The 16,173-nt window shown below is 48.0% G+C and overlaps 1 protein-coding gene across 4 annotated transcripts; it reads right to left on the minus strand.

Moving 5' to 3' along the window:
- Positions 1–170: 170 nt before the first annotated feature.
- ICAM3 (intercellular adhesion molecule 3) lies at positions 171–7,903 on the minus strand. Of its 4 annotated transcripts, none has more exons than XM_053582315.1 (7): positions 7,872–7,903; positions 7,569–7,660; positions 6,279–6,545; positions 1,973–2,278; positions 1,357–1,644; positions 827–1,081; positions 171–708 (listed from the first exon to the last, which is right to left on the minus strand). In XM_053582315.1, the coding sequence occupies exons 2-7, from the start codon at positions 7,648–7,650 to the stop codon at positions 212–214; spliced, it is 1,695 nt and encodes a 564-aa protein (XP_053438290.1). In that variant the 5' UTR covers positions 7,651–7,660; positions 7,872–7,903; the 3' UTR covers positions 171–211. The 4 variants fall into 4 exon arrangements, with proteins under 4 accessions (XP_053438290.1, XP_053438289.1, XP_053438291.1 ...); XM_053582314.1 differs by having other exon boundaries at positions 7,783–7,879; XM_053582316.1 differs by having other exon boundaries at positions 171–377; positions 460–708; positions 7,569–7,875.
- Between the last annotated feature and the right edge of the window lie 8,270 nt (positions 7,904–16,173).

Raw genomic sequence — 16,173 nt, forward strand, 5'->3', positions numbered from 1 at the left:
CAGCCGTGTTTGGGACGCCACAGACTCCGCCCCCTTCCGTACCCGCAGTGCCACTCAGTGGACGCGCAGCGGAGTGGGAACTAAGCCACACACTACGGAGTTGGAGGGCTTTATTGGTTGAGGAATCCAGGGACACAGCCAAGCCTCCGCCGACTATAGGTCAAGATCACAGTGTCCTACAGCTCAGGACCGTTCTTCCCCTACGGCCTGGTTAAGCTGCATAGACGTTAGGGGCAGTGAGGTGCTTTCCTGCTTCACTTTGTAGAACCCGCTCCGCTTCTTCTTCCGGAAGAGGTACTTTGAGACCACTGCGACAGTCACCACGCCCACGATCACTAACACCCCCATGAAGATGTTGACGAAGAGGGAGTTCCGATCTGTGCAGAGAATCGCCGAGTAAATACGCGGGCCCCGGCTCCTCCTGGGCTTCTCCCGACCCTTGTCCCCGCCAAGGCTTACCCTGAACATCCATCACCACGATCAGGGTGTACGTGCCCCGTGAGCTGGCTGCTTGGCAGTAATAAGTGCCATTATATTTTAAATTGACGAAGAATGGGATCCCAATGGGCACTTCCCGTCCGGAGCCTTCCTGCAAACAGTGTAGCTGGGGAGCTGGGTTGCCCCGGGCCTGGCACTGCAGGATCTGGATAGTTTTATCTTTCCATTTCCAGCGTTCTGGGCAATTGGCTCGGTCAATCTTGGGACCATCTATGAAACCACCATGTGATCAGACACACCAACACACCTAAGTGGGCTAAATGAAGATCAAATCTTTCCAGGGCAGGAGTCGAGGGATTAAAAGTTAGAATGAAAGTGACCAACTCACATAGGACACGCAGCTGAGCGCTCTTGTTCCTGTTGAAGATCTCCCCGTCAACCTCGAGAGTGGCATTGCAGAAGAAGCTGCGCTGGTCGTCGCTCTCGGTAGCATTTAGTTGAAGCTGCGCGGGCTGCCCCGGGGCTGCAGCCGGAACCCCGTCCAGTACAACCTGGACTCGGGCCCCGGCCATGCAAGTCACGGTTACTATTGACCCCTCGGGGGCGCTGGGCTCGCTGAGGTTCAGAATGGGTCCTAGGAAGCCTAAAGGCGAGGCATTGCGCAGGATACAAACCAGACCCTTAGACCTCCTCCTCTACCCACTCCTTTGCTCTCGGGATATCCGGGCTAAGCGTTTAGGCTTCTGGAGCGTCGCCCTCTTGGCAAGACTTGTCTCATTTGGGGCTCTCAGGCCCAGCCTATGTAGCAACTCTTATTTGCGCAGCCCAGGCCCCGCCTCTTTGGCTGCTTAATCACCGCCCCTCCATGCCAGGCCCCAGACAGCTGAAACCACACCCTTTTGCCCTGGTCCCTCTTACTAAAGACTGTCAGATTCTTCCTGGATTCGCCAGTCTGGCCCCCCAACGTCACGTTGCAGACAATCTCTTGGGGACCTTCCTGATCTGCCCGCGCTATGACCATGGCTTTGGCCCTGAGTGTGTCGCCATGGCATGTGACTGTAGGATTCAGCATCAGGTCCCCCAGTGCCAGTTGGACCTGGGCCTCAGAGGATGGAAACAGCCCCTCCAGGGTGCAGTACACTTGCCTCGATGTTCCCACCTCCAAAACCCGGGGGGTCACGAGGCGAGGGGGAATCACGGGCAGCACTAGAGAGAAGGACACATGTGAGCAAAAGGAGGCCTTAACAGCTACAGACGCTGTGTTCCCCAGCACACCCTTATGCTGACAGCCAGGGTCTTCTTCCTAGGGTAGCTTGAGGCGCGGGTCACCCTCTTTCCCAGGACACACCGCAGGGTCATGAACACTGCATTTGCAAAAGATCCCACAGCAGGAGCCTCCCTTTGGGGCCACCCAACCAATAGCCAAGGGCGTGCCTTCCCAGGAGCCCATGAGGTCCAGGGCACCCCATTCTCAGAAAACCTGCTAGGGCAACCCCTACCCTCACCACCCACTGTCTGAAGCCCCTTCCCTCACCAAAGGTTCGCAGCTGGCGGGGAGCCGAGGTGTTCTTAAACAGTCCTAGCCCTTGGGACTGCAGATCCAGTTCTGTATGGCATGAGAAATTGGCGCCATGATCACCTCTGCCCGCCAGTACTGTGGCAGTGACCTGGGCAGGCTCTGCCACTGCTAGCTGCCGGCTCAGCTCTTCCTCCCCGCGGAGCAGCACCACAGAGAGGTGGTCCCGGGGCACCCCACCAGACACCTGGCAGCGCAGGATGAAGTTCTCACCCACAGGTTGCCAGAGGGGCAGGGGCGCCAGCTCCACCTGATCTGGGAACCCTGGAAGACAGGAAGAAGAAAGGAACTTATCTGCTGGCCATGCAACCCCTACCCTGGGCCTGGGGAGGAGACAGGGCTGCCCTGTGGAGCACTGTGAGCTTTGAGTTAGTAAACATCTAGGGCTTAGAACTGTTCCAATGCGTTCATGATTATTTCCTGTGTTCTCAGACACCTTACCAGGCACTAAAATAAAAGGAAAATTTTTTGTTACCAAAAATGTTACGAGTTAACAAAAAAAATATATTAATTTTAATTACACAAGTTCCTGTTTACATAGAACTTTCCAGGAAAATCATCTATCTTCATGCACACAACAGTGAAATCCTCTCTTTTGTTCTTCTCTTTTATGGGTGGAGAAACATAAAGCCCAGAGAGATGAGGTGATTTGCTTAGGACAGACAGCAAGGAAGTAGCAAAACCCAGGCTAGAATGTTGGTTCCTAAACTGCAGACCTGGTCAGGTGTGGTGGCTCACACCTGTAATCCTAGCTCTCTGGGAGGTCGAGGTGGGTGGCTTGCCTGAGCTCAGGTGTTCCAGACCAGCCTGAGCAAGATTGAGAGCCTGTCTCTGCTAAAAATAGAAAAACTAATTGATCACTGTGATGGGCACCTATACCCCAGCTACTCAGGAGGATCGTTTGAGCCCAGGAGTTTGAGAATGCTGTGAGCTATGATGCAATGGCACTCTACCCGTGCCACAGAATGGGACTCTGTCTCAAAAAATAATTAAAAAATCAGGCTCAGGATCAGCGCCTGTGGCTCAAGAGACTAAGGCACCAGCCACATACACCTGAGCTGGTGGGTTCGAATCCAGCCCAGGCCCGCCAAACAACAAAGATGGCTGCAACCAAAAAATAGCTGGGAGTTTTGGCGGGCACCTGTAGTCTCAGGTACTTGGGAGGTGGAGGCAGGAGAATCGCTTGAGCCCAGGAGTTAAAGGTTAATGTGAGCTGTGATGCCACAGAACTCTACCCAGGGTGACAGCTTGAGGCTCTGTCTCAAAAATAATAATAATAAAATCAGGCTTGGGCTCAACGCCTGTGGTTCAAGTGGCTAAGGTGCCAGCCACGTACACCTGAGCTGGCGGGTTGGAATCCAGCCCTGGCCCACCAAACAACAATGATGGCTGCAACCAAAAAAAAAAAAAAAGCCGGGCGTTGTGGCAAGCGCCTGTAGTCCCAGCTACTTGGGAGGCAGAAGCAGGAGAATCACTTGAGCCCAGGAGTTGGAGGTTGCTGTGAGCTGTGATGCCACGGCACTCTACCCAGGGTGACAGCTTGAGGCTCTGTCTCAAAAAATAAATAAATTAGGCTTGGCACCTGTAGATCAGTGGCTAGGGGGTCAGCCAAATATACTGGAGGTGATGGGTTCAAATCCAGCCTGGGCCTGCCAAACAACGACAACTACAACAATATTTATTTATTTTTTTGTGGTTTTTGGCCAGGGCTGGGTTTGAACCCGCCACCTCCGGCATACGGGACTGGTGCCCTACTCCTTGAGCCACAGGCGCCGCCCAGACAACTACAACAATAAAATAGCCAGGCGTTGTGATGGGCACCTGTAGTCCCAGCTACTTCGGAGGCTCAGGCAAGAGAATCTCTTTTTTTTTTTTTGTAGAGACAGAGTCTCACTGTACCGCCCTTGGGTAGAGTGCCGTGGCCTCACACGGCTCACAGCAACCTCTAACTCTTGGGCTTACGCGATTCTCTTGCCTCAGCCTCCTGAGCAGCTGGGACTACAGGCACCCGCCACAACGCCCGGCTATTTTTTTGTTGCAGTTTGGCCGGGGCTGGGTTTGAACCCGCCACCCTCGGCATATGGGGCCGGCGCCCTACTCACTGAGCCACAGGCGCCGCCCGGCAAGAGAATCTCTTAAGCTCAAGAGTTTGAGGTTGCTGTGAGCTGTGATGCCACAGTACTCTACCAAGGACTACAGCTTGAGACTCTGTCTCAAAAAAAAAAAAAAAAACAATTAAAATAAATAGGGCAGCACATGTAGCTCAGTGGGTAGGGGACTGGCCACATCCACCCAGGCTGGTGGATTCGAACCTGGCCTGGGCCAGCTGAACAATAATGACAACTGCAACAGCAACAACAACAACGAATAGCCGGGCGTTGTCATGGGCGCCTGTAGTACCAGCTACTCGGGAGGCTGAGGCAAGACAATCCCCAAGATTTGAGGTTGCTGTGAGCTGTGACACCCCGGCACTACCCAGGGCGACAAAGTGAAACTGTCTCAAAAAAAAAATTAAAATAAAATAAACTGCAGACCTGCCTTAACATACACTCACATACAGAGACACGCAGATATTGATTTGGACATATGCTCATACATAGAGATGCAAACATAAAAAGGCACAGAACTGACATCCAGATGAATAAAACATTCACAGATGTTCATTCACAGACATTCATACACAGAGATACATACATAAATATGAAGACACCTAGACATACAGACATTTACACATATACAGGTAGTCAGAGATAATCATATGCAGATACATATGCTCAGAGACAAACACACATACACATCCATACATATGGACTATACAACCATATATGTTCGCTTACCTACTAAGGCTTCTCAAATCAGTAGTCACCATGAGTGATGCGCTCTGCTACTTTCTGGTCTATTTTGTTGTTTTATTTATTTTTTAAGAGATAGGGTCTCACTCTGAAGCCCAGGCTAGAATGCAGTAGCATGATCATACCTTTCTGCAACCTTAAACTCCTGGGCTCAAGTGATCCTCCTGCCTCAACCTCCCAAGTAGGTGGGACTACAGGCATGCACCACCACAACTGGATACTTTTTAAACTTTTGTAGAGACCGGGTCTCACTATGTTGCCCAAGCTGGCCTAGAACTCCTGGCCTCAAGCATCCTCCCACCTTGTCCTCCCAAAGTGCTGGGATTACAGGTATGAATCATGGCAACTGGCCTATCCTAGTCTTTTAAATGCAAAGAAACTCTAGAACAGTGGTTCTCAACCTTCCTAATGCCACAGTGTATTTTCATTGTTAAAAAGGGGTTGTGACCCACAGGTTGAGAACTGCTGCTCCAGAAGGAGCAATTAAAAAAACAGTAACAAGGAGGTGGAGAGTGCCAAGAGCATTCAGAACAGAGACTTGGGAGCCTGCAGGCAGCCCTTCCTGCACTGAGGTTCAGTGAACCCCAGCAAGTGACTTTACTCTACCCAACCTATTTCATTCTCTGGTAAATGAGGCTCATACCATACCTCCCTCACCCCAGGGCTTTTGTAAGGACTGAATGAGCACCTGTACATCAACACTTAAAATGGGATGTCCCCCTCAGCCAATGGTAGATAAATGAGTAGAGATTTTTTTTTTAATTCTTTTTTTTTTTTTTTTTGGCCAGGGCTGGGCACGAACCCAAATGAGTAGAGATTTTACATTTATACCTTTTAATACTTTTTTTTTTTGAGACAGAGTCTCACTTTGTCACCCTGGATGCCGTAGGGTCACAGCTCACAGCAACCTCAGACTCTTTGGCTTAAGGAGATTCTCTTGCCTCAGCCTCCTAAGTAGCTGGGACCATAGGCGCCTGCCACAACACCTGGCTATTTTTTGTTGTTGTTGCAGTTGTCATTGTTGTTTTAGCTGGCCTGGGCCAGGTTCGAACCTGCCACCCTCGGTGTATGTGACCGGTGCCCAACCACTGAGCTATGGGTACCACCCACATCTTTTTATATTTATTGATTTTTGAGCCACATTCATTTATTTCTTGCCACAAAAATAAAAGTAATAAATAAAAGTCATGAGATAACATTTTACAAATGCCTGTAGGAAAACTTATTTCTCAACTTCTGTATAGACATACTGTGTACTGTCTGCCTGTCTGTCTCACACATATGTTCTGGTCTAGGTTCTGAGTCAGACCCTGGTTCATCCCTGCAATCAGGTTCTCACTCTCCCAAGCCATTAGCTATCTTCCCCAACCACTGCCAGAGGTCAGTGCCACCTTCAGGTGTTATCTACTCACGGTACACGGTGATCCCAGAGGTGCCTGTCACCTGGGAGCCATTGCAAAACCCAGAGCAAAGGACTCGGCTGTCACTAGTCACATTGCTGAGCCGAAAGGCTGCCCAGCCTAGACCGTTGCCCACTGGCTCCTTTAATAGGGATGTCTCCAGGGTGATGAGCTCAGGATGGGGACATTGAGTACTGCAGTTCACCACTAGGGACTTGCCAACAGGAAGCACCGGGTCCTGGGGCTCCACTAGCAGTGGGAATGCCTGCCCGTCGGCACCTTTGGGAACATTGAGAATTTCTGATGGTTGTTCAGGTGACACTGCACCCCACTCATTAGCAGGTACGACAATTTAACCCCATCCTGGAGTTTAGACATATGGTCCCTGCCCTCATGATGCTCCCAGTACAGAAGGGATGACAGAGAATCTTTCAGGAATGGAGGAGGGCTCAGAGAGAGACCAGAGGTGGCTCTGATCCAGCATATAGAAGGAGGTGAGTCAGAGAAGGCTTCCTGGAGGAAGGAACAACATCAATCAGTTTTGAAGGCTAAGGAAAAGCAGCCATATGAAAGAAACACTGATCTAGGGCGGCGCCTGTGGCTCAGTGAGTAGGGCGCCGGCCCCATATGCCGAGGATGGCGGGTTCAAACCCAGCCCCGGCCAAACTGCAACAAAAAAATAGCCGGGCGTTGTGGCGGGCGCCTGTAGTCCCAGCTACTCCGGAGGCTGAGGCAGGAGAATGGCCTAAGCCCAGGAGTTGGAGGTTGCTGTGAGCCGTGTGACGCCACAGCACTCTACAGAGGGCAATAAAGTGAAACTCTGTCTCTACAAAAAAAAAAAAAAAAACAATCTCTGCCAATACCAATTCTGTGCCAGGCCCAGCACCAAGCAGAGGGATACACAGATGACTCACCCAGCATCCCTGCTAATGAGAAGTTCACAGTCTCAGAAGGGAGACAGACCTATAAACTGATAACTTCAGTATAATGTGCTAATAATAAAGACATGTACAAAGTGTTAAAAAAAAGAAAAAAGAAACACTGATCTAGGCAGAGGAACAGCATAGGTAAATATCAGGGGTCCAGATGGACCTGGGGTGGGGGTAGGGCCCATAGAGAGAGAGAGAGTTGGGGATGGGGGAAGCTGACCACCTGAAGGCTGAGCTAAGGAGCCAGAACTTTCTCTCGAGGACGCTAGGACAGCAGCCAGGGTAGCAGGATGTGGGGAGCTTCACTTTCTCTGGTCTCCCACCCTCTACCTATCCACTCTAACCTTAGCCTCCCCAGGTTGACCAGTCTCACCTGAGGGCAGCAGACAGCAGACCAGCAACAGGGAGAGAAGCAGAGTCCAACAGGGCTCCAGCAGTAGCCTGGAGGGCACCATGTTAGCTGGCCTGAGGGAAAAAGGTGCCTTTAGGAGGTGCCCCAAAAAGGCAGGTGTGAAGCAGGGCCACCCAGGAGAACGGAAGCACAGCAGTTGAGATTGCAAAAGTCTGGGGGGAGGAGGGAACTGTACTTTTCCAGGTCTGGTGGGGAAGGGAGATGCTCTGGCCCTGAAGGCCTAAGGTGGGGGACACAAGTGAGGCACAGGAAGGTGGCTGCCACCTGTGGGTCTCCGCCAAGACCAGGAAAGGCCTCTCTTACACTGCTGACTACCAGTTGAACTCACAGGAAATGCTAACACACCCACTTCCTTTGCTGTCAGCCCTGGAAAGCCTTGTGTGTGAGTGGCAGAAGACACCTCCTCCCAGATGAACTTAGGTGTTGAGGGGGACTCTGTGTGAGGAGAGGAAGTTAATGAGGGAATTGCAGGCACTGTTCTTGAAGTGATGAGGTGGGATTTCAAGGAAATGTTTTAAGGGGGCCAAAGTTAGGGGCACTTCTAGGCATAGCCTCAAGAGGAGTTTGTTGGACCCGGTGCAGTGGCTCATGCCTATACTCGTAGCACTCTGGGAAGCAGAGGCAGGAGGACCCTTTGAGCTTAGGAGTTTGAGAACAGCCTGAGCAAGAGTGAAACCTTGTCTCTACTAAAAACAGAAAAACTATCTGGGCATGGTGACAGAGGCTGTCATCCCAGCTACTTAGGAGGGTGAGGCAAGAGGATTGCTTGAGCCCCAGAGTTTGAGGTTGCTGTGAGATATGACACCATGGCTTGGGGCAACAGAGGAAGACTCTGTCTCAAGCAAAACAAAACAAAAGAAGTATCTTGAAGTGTTCACTGTACAGTTCTTCCCAACTTTCTATATATTTGAAAAATTTTTGAAATTGGAAAAGATGGGGCGGCTCCTATGGCTCAGTGAGTAGGGTGCTGACCCCATATACCGAGGGTGGTGTGTTCCAATCTGGCCCCAGCCAAACTGCAACAAAAAAATAGCCGAGCGTTGTGGCGGCTGGGACCTGTAGTCCCAGCTACTCGGGAGGCTGAGGCAAGAGAATCGCTTAAGCCCAAGAGCTGGAGGTTGCTGTGAGCTGTGATGCCACAGTACTCTACTGAGGGTGACAAAGTGAGACTCAGTCTCAAAAAAAAAAAAAATTTGGAAAAGATGGCTCGGCACCCATAGCTCAGTGAGTAGGGTGCTGGCCACGTACACTGAGGCTGGTGGGTTCGAGCCTGGTATGGGCCTACTAAACAACAGTGACAACTGTAACCAAAAAATAGCCAGGTATTGTAGTAGGCTCTTGTGGTCCCACCTACTTGGGAGACTGAGACAAGAGAATCACTTAAGCCCAAGAGTTTGAGGTTGCTGTGAGCTGTGATACCATAGCACTCTACTGAGGGTGACAAAGTGAGACTCTGTCTCAAAAAAAAATTAGAAAAGAAAAACTGTGTCCCTAGTGGAACTTGGCAGCTGCTCATGTCATAAAAGGAAAGACAAGCAGGACTTGTGTGCTCCTTGCTAAGAGCATGTAAGAATCTTGCCAAGAAAATCAAAACTGAATCAGTGTACTGTCCATCAGGTTCAGCAGATAGAGGAATGTGTACCACAAAGACATCAGATTGGTAAAGTCTACAGGACAAATAGCCTGGTTTTGTCAACAAATATGTTGTAAGAGCAGGGAAAGGAGAGGAAGAGGAAGCCAGGGGCTAAAAGAAACTTAAAAGGAAACTAGCCCCAACTAAATGCAATTGTGGACCTTGTTTGGATTGTTATTTGAACACACTGTAAGCAAACAAAACACAAATATTTAAGGAATTGAGAGGCTGGGTGCCTGTAGCTCAGTTGCCAGCCACATATACCGGAGCTAGCAGGTTCGAATCCAGCCCGGACCCACCAAACAACAATGACAACTACAAAAAATAACCGGGTGTTGTGGCAGGCGCCTGTAGTCCCAGTTACTTGGGAGGCTGAGGAAAGAGAATTGCTTAAGCCCAAGAGTTTGAGGTTGCTGTGACACTACAGCACCCTACTGAGGGTGACAAAGTGAGACTCTGCTTCAAAAAAAAAAAAAAAAAAAGGCTTGGCGCATGTAGCTCAAGCAGGCTAGGGCACCAGCCACATACACCAGAGCTGGCGGGTTCGAATCCAGCCCAGGCCTGCCAAACAACAATGACAACTACAACCAAAAAATAGCCAGATGTTGTGGTGGGCACCTGTAGTCCCAGCTACTTGGGAGGCTGAGGCAAGAGCATTGCTTAAGCCCGAGAACTAGAGGTTGCTGTGAGCTGTGATGCCACAGCACTCTACCCAGGGCGACAGGTTGAGGCTCTGTCTCAAAAAAAAAAAAAAAAAAGAATTGAGGAAATCTAAACACTCACAAGATATACAACAACATTGAGGAATGATTGGGCTTTTGGGGGTGTGATAGTGACATTCTGATTATTGTGTGTGGTTATATCTTTTTTTTTTTTTTTTTTTGTAGAGACAGAGTCTCGCTGTACCGCTCCCAGGTAGGGTGCCGTGGCATCACACGGCTCACAACAACCTCTAACTCTTGGGCTTACGCGATTCTCTTGCCTCAGCCTCCCGAGCAACTGGGACTACAGGCACACGCCACAACACCCGGCTATTTTTCTGTTGCAGTTTGGCCGGGGCTGGGTCTGAACCCGCCACCCTGGGCATATGTGGCCAGCACCCTACTCACTGAGCCACAGGCGCCACTCATATCTTTTAAAATTTTTTTGAGACTATCTCACTCTGTCCCCCTAGGTAGAGTGCCAGTGTCATAACTTACAGGAACTTCATACTCTTTGGCTTGAGCAATCCTCTTGCCTCAGCCTCCAGAGAAGCTGGGACTACAGATGCCCACCAGAATGTCTGGCTAGTTTTTTCAATTTTCAGTAAAGAACAGGGATCTTGCTTCTGCTCAAGCTGGTCTCGAACTCCTGAAGTCAGGTGATCCACCTGCCTTGGCCTCCCAGAGTGCTAGGATTTACAGGTGTGAGCCACCTATACACTTCAAAGGTTTTAGAGGTGAAACCATATGATGTGCTGATTTGGTACCAATCAGGGTACCAAATATATGCACAAAAATATGTACCCCCCCAAATGTATGCAAGTATCACATATCAATAAAAAAATGCATAGGACTCTGGGTGCGGTGGCTAATATCTGTAATCCTAGCACTCTGGGAGGCCAAGGTCTGAGGATTGCTCAAGCTTAGGAGTTGGAGACCAGCCTGAACAAGAGTGAGACCCTGAGGCCAGGCGAGGTGGCTCATGCCTATAATCCTAGCACTCTGGGAGGCCAAGACAGGTGAATGGCTTGAATTCATGAGTTGGAGACCAGCCTGAGCAACAGCGAGACCCTATCTTTAAAAATAGCCATGTGTTGTGGCAGGTGCCTATAGTATCAGCTACTCGATAGTATTGGCTGTCCAGTTGTGGGCGGCACCTATGGCTCAAAGGAGTAGGCCACCGGCCCCATATGCCGGAAGTGGCAGGTTCAAACCCAGCCCCTTGCCTCTCTTGAGGCAAGAGAATTGCCTGAGCCCAGGAGTTTGAGGGTACTGTGGGCTATGACACTACAGTACTCTACAGAGGATGACAAAGTAAGACTCTGTCTCAAAAAAAAAAAAAAGAATGAGACCCTGTCTTTACTAAAAATATAAAAACTAGTTGAGTGTGGTGGCAGGCACCTGTAGTCCCAGCTACTGGGAGGCAAGAGGATCACTTGAACCCAAGAGTTTGAGGTTGCTGTGAGCACTTATGCCAAGGCACTCTAGCCTGGCCTGAGGCAACAGAGTGAGACTCTGCCTCACCAAAAAAAAAAAAAAAAGGGAGAAGAAAATCTTAAATTAAAACTTTATAAACATGGGTGGTGCCTGTGGCTCAAAGGAGTAGGGTGCCGGCCCCATATGCTGGAGGTGGTGGGTTCAAACCCAGCCCCGGCCAAAAACTGCAAAAAAAACTTTATAAACATTTATCCAAATTTTTAAAAGTAAATAAAATTTACCTATCAACACTCCACTGAAACGAAACCACTAGTAATACGATGGTATATATTCTTCCTGTAGGTTTTATCTTATTTTTCTTTTTTTTTTTTGAGACAGAGTCTCAAGCTGTCACCCTGGGTAGAGCGCTGTGGCATCACAGCTCATAGCAACCTCCAACTCTGGGCTTAAGCAATTCTCTTGCCTGTGCCTCCCAAGTAGCTGGACGACAGGCACCCGCCACGACACCCAGCTGTTTTTTTGTTGCAGTTGTCATTGTTGCCTCAGTTGGCCCGGGCTGGTTTCGAACCCGCCAGCCTCGGTGTGTATGGCTGGCGCCAAGCCCCTGTAGGCTTTTTTTTTTATTATTATTATTTTTATTTTTAATTTCAGCTTGCTTGTTCATTGTTCTTCGTTTGAAATACTTTTTTGTTGTTGTTTCTTTTCTTTCTTTCTTTCTTTTTTTTTTTTAATGTTATTCCTTTGGCAATTCTCTTTCCGGTTGCCTCCCCAGTAGCTGGGATTACAGACGCCCACCACAACGTCTGGCTGGTTTTGATGTTAGTAGAGACGGGGTCTTACTCTGGCTCACTGCTGCTCATACTGGTCTCAAACCTCCGAGCTCGGGCAATCCACCCGCCTCGGCCTCCCACAGTGCTGGGACTACAGGCATGAACGACCACGCCCAGCCGCTCCTGTAGGTTTTTTTTTCTATGAGGTATGTACTTTTTTTTTTCTGAGACAGAGTCTCACTATGTTGCCCTGGGTAGAGTGCCATGGTTTCACAGTTCGCAACAACCTCAAACTCTTGGGCTTAAGTGATTTTCTTGCCTCAGCCTCCCAAGTAGCTGGGACTACAGGTGCCCACCACAATACCTGGCTTTTTTTGGTTGTAGTTGTCGTTGTTTGGCAGGCCCAGCCAGATTCGAACCCTCCAGCTCCAGTGTGTGTGGTGCATGTGGTTGGCGCCGCTGAGCTACAGGCACCAAGCCAGCTATGTACATTTTTATATAAATTGGGATCATCACTCAAAAGAAAAAAAAATGACTAGGTTTGGGATTGGCTTTAAAACTATCAGTTGTGGGCGGCACCTGTGGCTCAAAGAAGTAGGGCGCCGGCCCCATATGCTGGAGGTGGTGGGTTCAAACCCAGCCCTGGCCATAAACTGCAAAAAACCCCAAAACTATCCAGTTGTAGGGGTGGGCGCAGGAGGTAAAAGTTAAAACTAGACTGCCCACAGGTGTTGGAAACTGTTGATGCTGACTGGTGGTTAAGTGTAAGTTAGTTACATTATTCTCTCTAGTTTTTTTTTTTTTTTTTTTTTTGGAGACAGTCTCAAGCTGTTGCCCTGGGTAGAGTGCCATGGCGTCACAGCTCACAGCAACCTCCAATTCTTGGGCTTAAGCAATTCTCTTGCCTCAGCCTCCCAAGTAGCTGGGACTACAGGCATCCATCACAACGCCTGGCTATTTTTTGGTTGTAGTTGTCATTGTTGTTTGGCAGGCCCGGCTGGATTCTAACTTGCCAGGTCCAGTATATGTAGCTGGTGCCCTAGCCGCTTGAGCTACAGGTGCCGAGCCCTCTATAGTTTTGAATAATGTTGACAAATCATTGATAATAAAAGATTTACATATGTCCACACAAAAAACTGCACATGGGTGTTTATAACAGCTTTATTCATAGTAATTGCCAAAACTTAGAAGGATGTCTTTTATAAGGTGAGTGGATAAATAAACCATGGTATATCCAGACAATGGAATGACTTATCAAGTCATGGTAAAATGTGCAGGAACCTTAAATGCATTATCATTGAGTGGAAACAGCTAATCAGAAAAGGCAACACAATGTATGATTCCAACTACATGACGTTCTGGAAGAGGCACAACTGTGAAGACAATAAATACAAAGGTCAGTGCTGTTCCCAGAGGCTAGGAGGAGTAGCAGAGCACAGAGGATTTTTAGGGCAGTGAGATTAATATGCATGATACTATGCATATTAATGGAAGATACATGTGATTATATATGTGTCCAAACCCACAGAATATACAACATGCAGACTGAATCAACCCTAATGTAAACTAGAGACTTTTGTATGAAAATGAAGTTTGGGGTGATAATGTTTTTATGGAGGTTTACTGATTCTCACAAACAGTCCTAGGAACTCTACACCTTCCATTCTACTGTACACTTAAAACTGCTCTAAACAAATTAAGGTTGTTATTTTATTTTATTTTATTTTTTGCAGTTTCTGGCTGGGGCTGGGTTTGAACCTGCTACCTCCAGCATATGGGGCTGGCCCCCCACTCCTTTGAGTCACAGGTGCCACCCTTAGGTTGTTAGTTTTAAAAAACAAGAATAACCCAAGATAAATTTGAACAAAAAGAATAAGGAGCACCAGGTGCCGGGCCTCATGCCTAAGTAATCCTAGTACTTTGGAAGGCTGAGGTGGGTGGATTGCTTGAGCTCAGAAGTTTTAGGTTGCTGTAAACTAGGCTGATGCCACTGCACTCTAGCCTGGGCAGCAGAATGAGATGCTATCTCCAAAAAAATGAAAGAAAAGAAGGAAAAGAAAGGGAAAGGGAAGAACGAAAGGAAAAGAAAGGGAAGGAAAGGGAAAGAAAGGGAAGGAAAGGAAAGGAAAAAGAACACAGAGAGACCTGCCCTACCAAACTTCAAAGCATATTCCAGTGGTACCATCTTTCCAAATAACCAGGCCAGATCCCTCAACCAGTTGTTCCCACTGGCAATTTGTCCTACAGAGATCCTAGCGAGTGGGTGAAATGTGTAAGTCTATAGTTGCTCACTGTAGCAACAGAATGGGAACAGCAAGGACTGGAAATTACTACATAAACACCCTTAGGACCAACATCATGGGAACAACAAGGAGTTGGAAATTACATAAACACCCATAGGAAATGAATGCTGTAACTTTTAAATGACGGGCTATAATACAATTTTAAAACAGAAAGGAAACTCTGTATGTCATGATGTATGGAACAATCCCCAGGATCTATTATGAGGGAAAAAATAAAAAAAGATACAGTTTAGAACTCTGTATGGTATAATATACTATCATGCACACATGGGAAAACATATGTATGCAGATTTCCTTGTTTGTGGGTAAATATCACTAGAACCAAACACAGAAAACCTGATTACATTAGTCACCTTCAAAGAGGAGAAATTAGTGACTGAGGGACAGAGGAGATACATTTCACTGCCTACATTTACATGCTCTTTGAATTTATAACAATGCTGATATTACCTATTCATACCAAAAGATTTCAAATTATAATGAATATTTAATTTTGAAAAATGTGATTAAAAGCATCTGTTGGCAGTGCCTGTGGCTCAGTGAGTAGGACACCAGCCCCATATACTGAGGGTGGCGGGTTTAAACCCTGCCCAGCCAAACTGCAACAAAAAAATAGCTGGGTGCTATGGCAGGTGCCTATAGCTTGGGAGGCTGAGGCAAGAGAATCGCCTAAGCCCAAGAGCTGGAGGTTGCTGTGAGCTGTGACGTTAGGCATTCTGAGGGGACAAAGTGAGACTGTCTCTTAAAAAAATAATAATAAAATAAATAAAAGCATCTGTCATTGGAGTAGTATGGAAATGTTCAGCCAGGAGAGTTGCAATGCATAAAGTCTTTAGAAGCCCTTGAGGGAGAAGAAAATTATTTAATTGCCTTTCACAAATGTGCCTGATACCATAATCCACCTTAAGTCACATCCACTAAGGAGAAACACTTTGGCAAACACCAGAATAACAATAACATCAAATGTTTATTAAACACTTATTTGCATGTATCTCTGCTAAGCATTTTTCATATACCACCTCATTAGTTCTTTACATTAGTCCTATGAGGTAGCAAGAATTACCATTATATGTTGAGAATGAGGCCTAGGGAGGCAAAGCCATTGGCCTGAGGTCACACAGGAATCAAAAAGTAAAAAGGGGAGTCTTATTTATGTGACATGTGGTCACCACCAAGTACTTTGTACATTTAAGTAGTTATTGAGTGCCTTCTGTGTACCAGGTAGTGGTCTGGATAGTGATTTAGAGGTAAGCAAAAATTTAATATTTGAATATAGGCTTGGCATGGTGGCTCATGCCTGTAATCCTAGCACTCCGGAGGCCAAGGCAGGTGGATTGCCTGACCTCATGAGTTCGAGATCAGCATGAGCAAGAGTGAGACCATGTCTCTAAAAACAGTTGGGAGGCTTGGAACCTGTGGCTCAAGTGGCTAAGGCGCCAGCCACATACGCCTGAGATGTGGGGTTCAAATCCAGCCTGGGCCGCCAAACAATGACGGCTGCAACCAAAAAAAAACAGCCAGGCATTGTGGTGGGCGCCTATAGTCCCAGCTACTTGGGAGGCACAGGCAGGAGAATCGCTTGGGCCCAGGAGTTGGAGGTTACTGTGAGTTGTGATGCCACAGCACTCTACCCAGGGCGACAGCTTGAGGCTCTGTCTCAAAAAAAATAAAAAAATAAAAACAGCTGGGAGTTGTTGCAGGTGCCTATAGTTCCAGCTACTT

The sequence above is a fragment of the Nycticebus coucang genome, chromosome 3 (genome assembly GCF_027406575.1).
Source record: "Nycticebus coucang isolate mNycCou1 chromosome 3, mNycCou1.pri, whole genome shotgun sequence".
In the NCBI taxonomy this organism is placed as follows: Eukaryota; Metazoa; Chordata; class Mammalia; order Primates; family Lorisidae; genus Nycticebus; species Nycticebus coucang.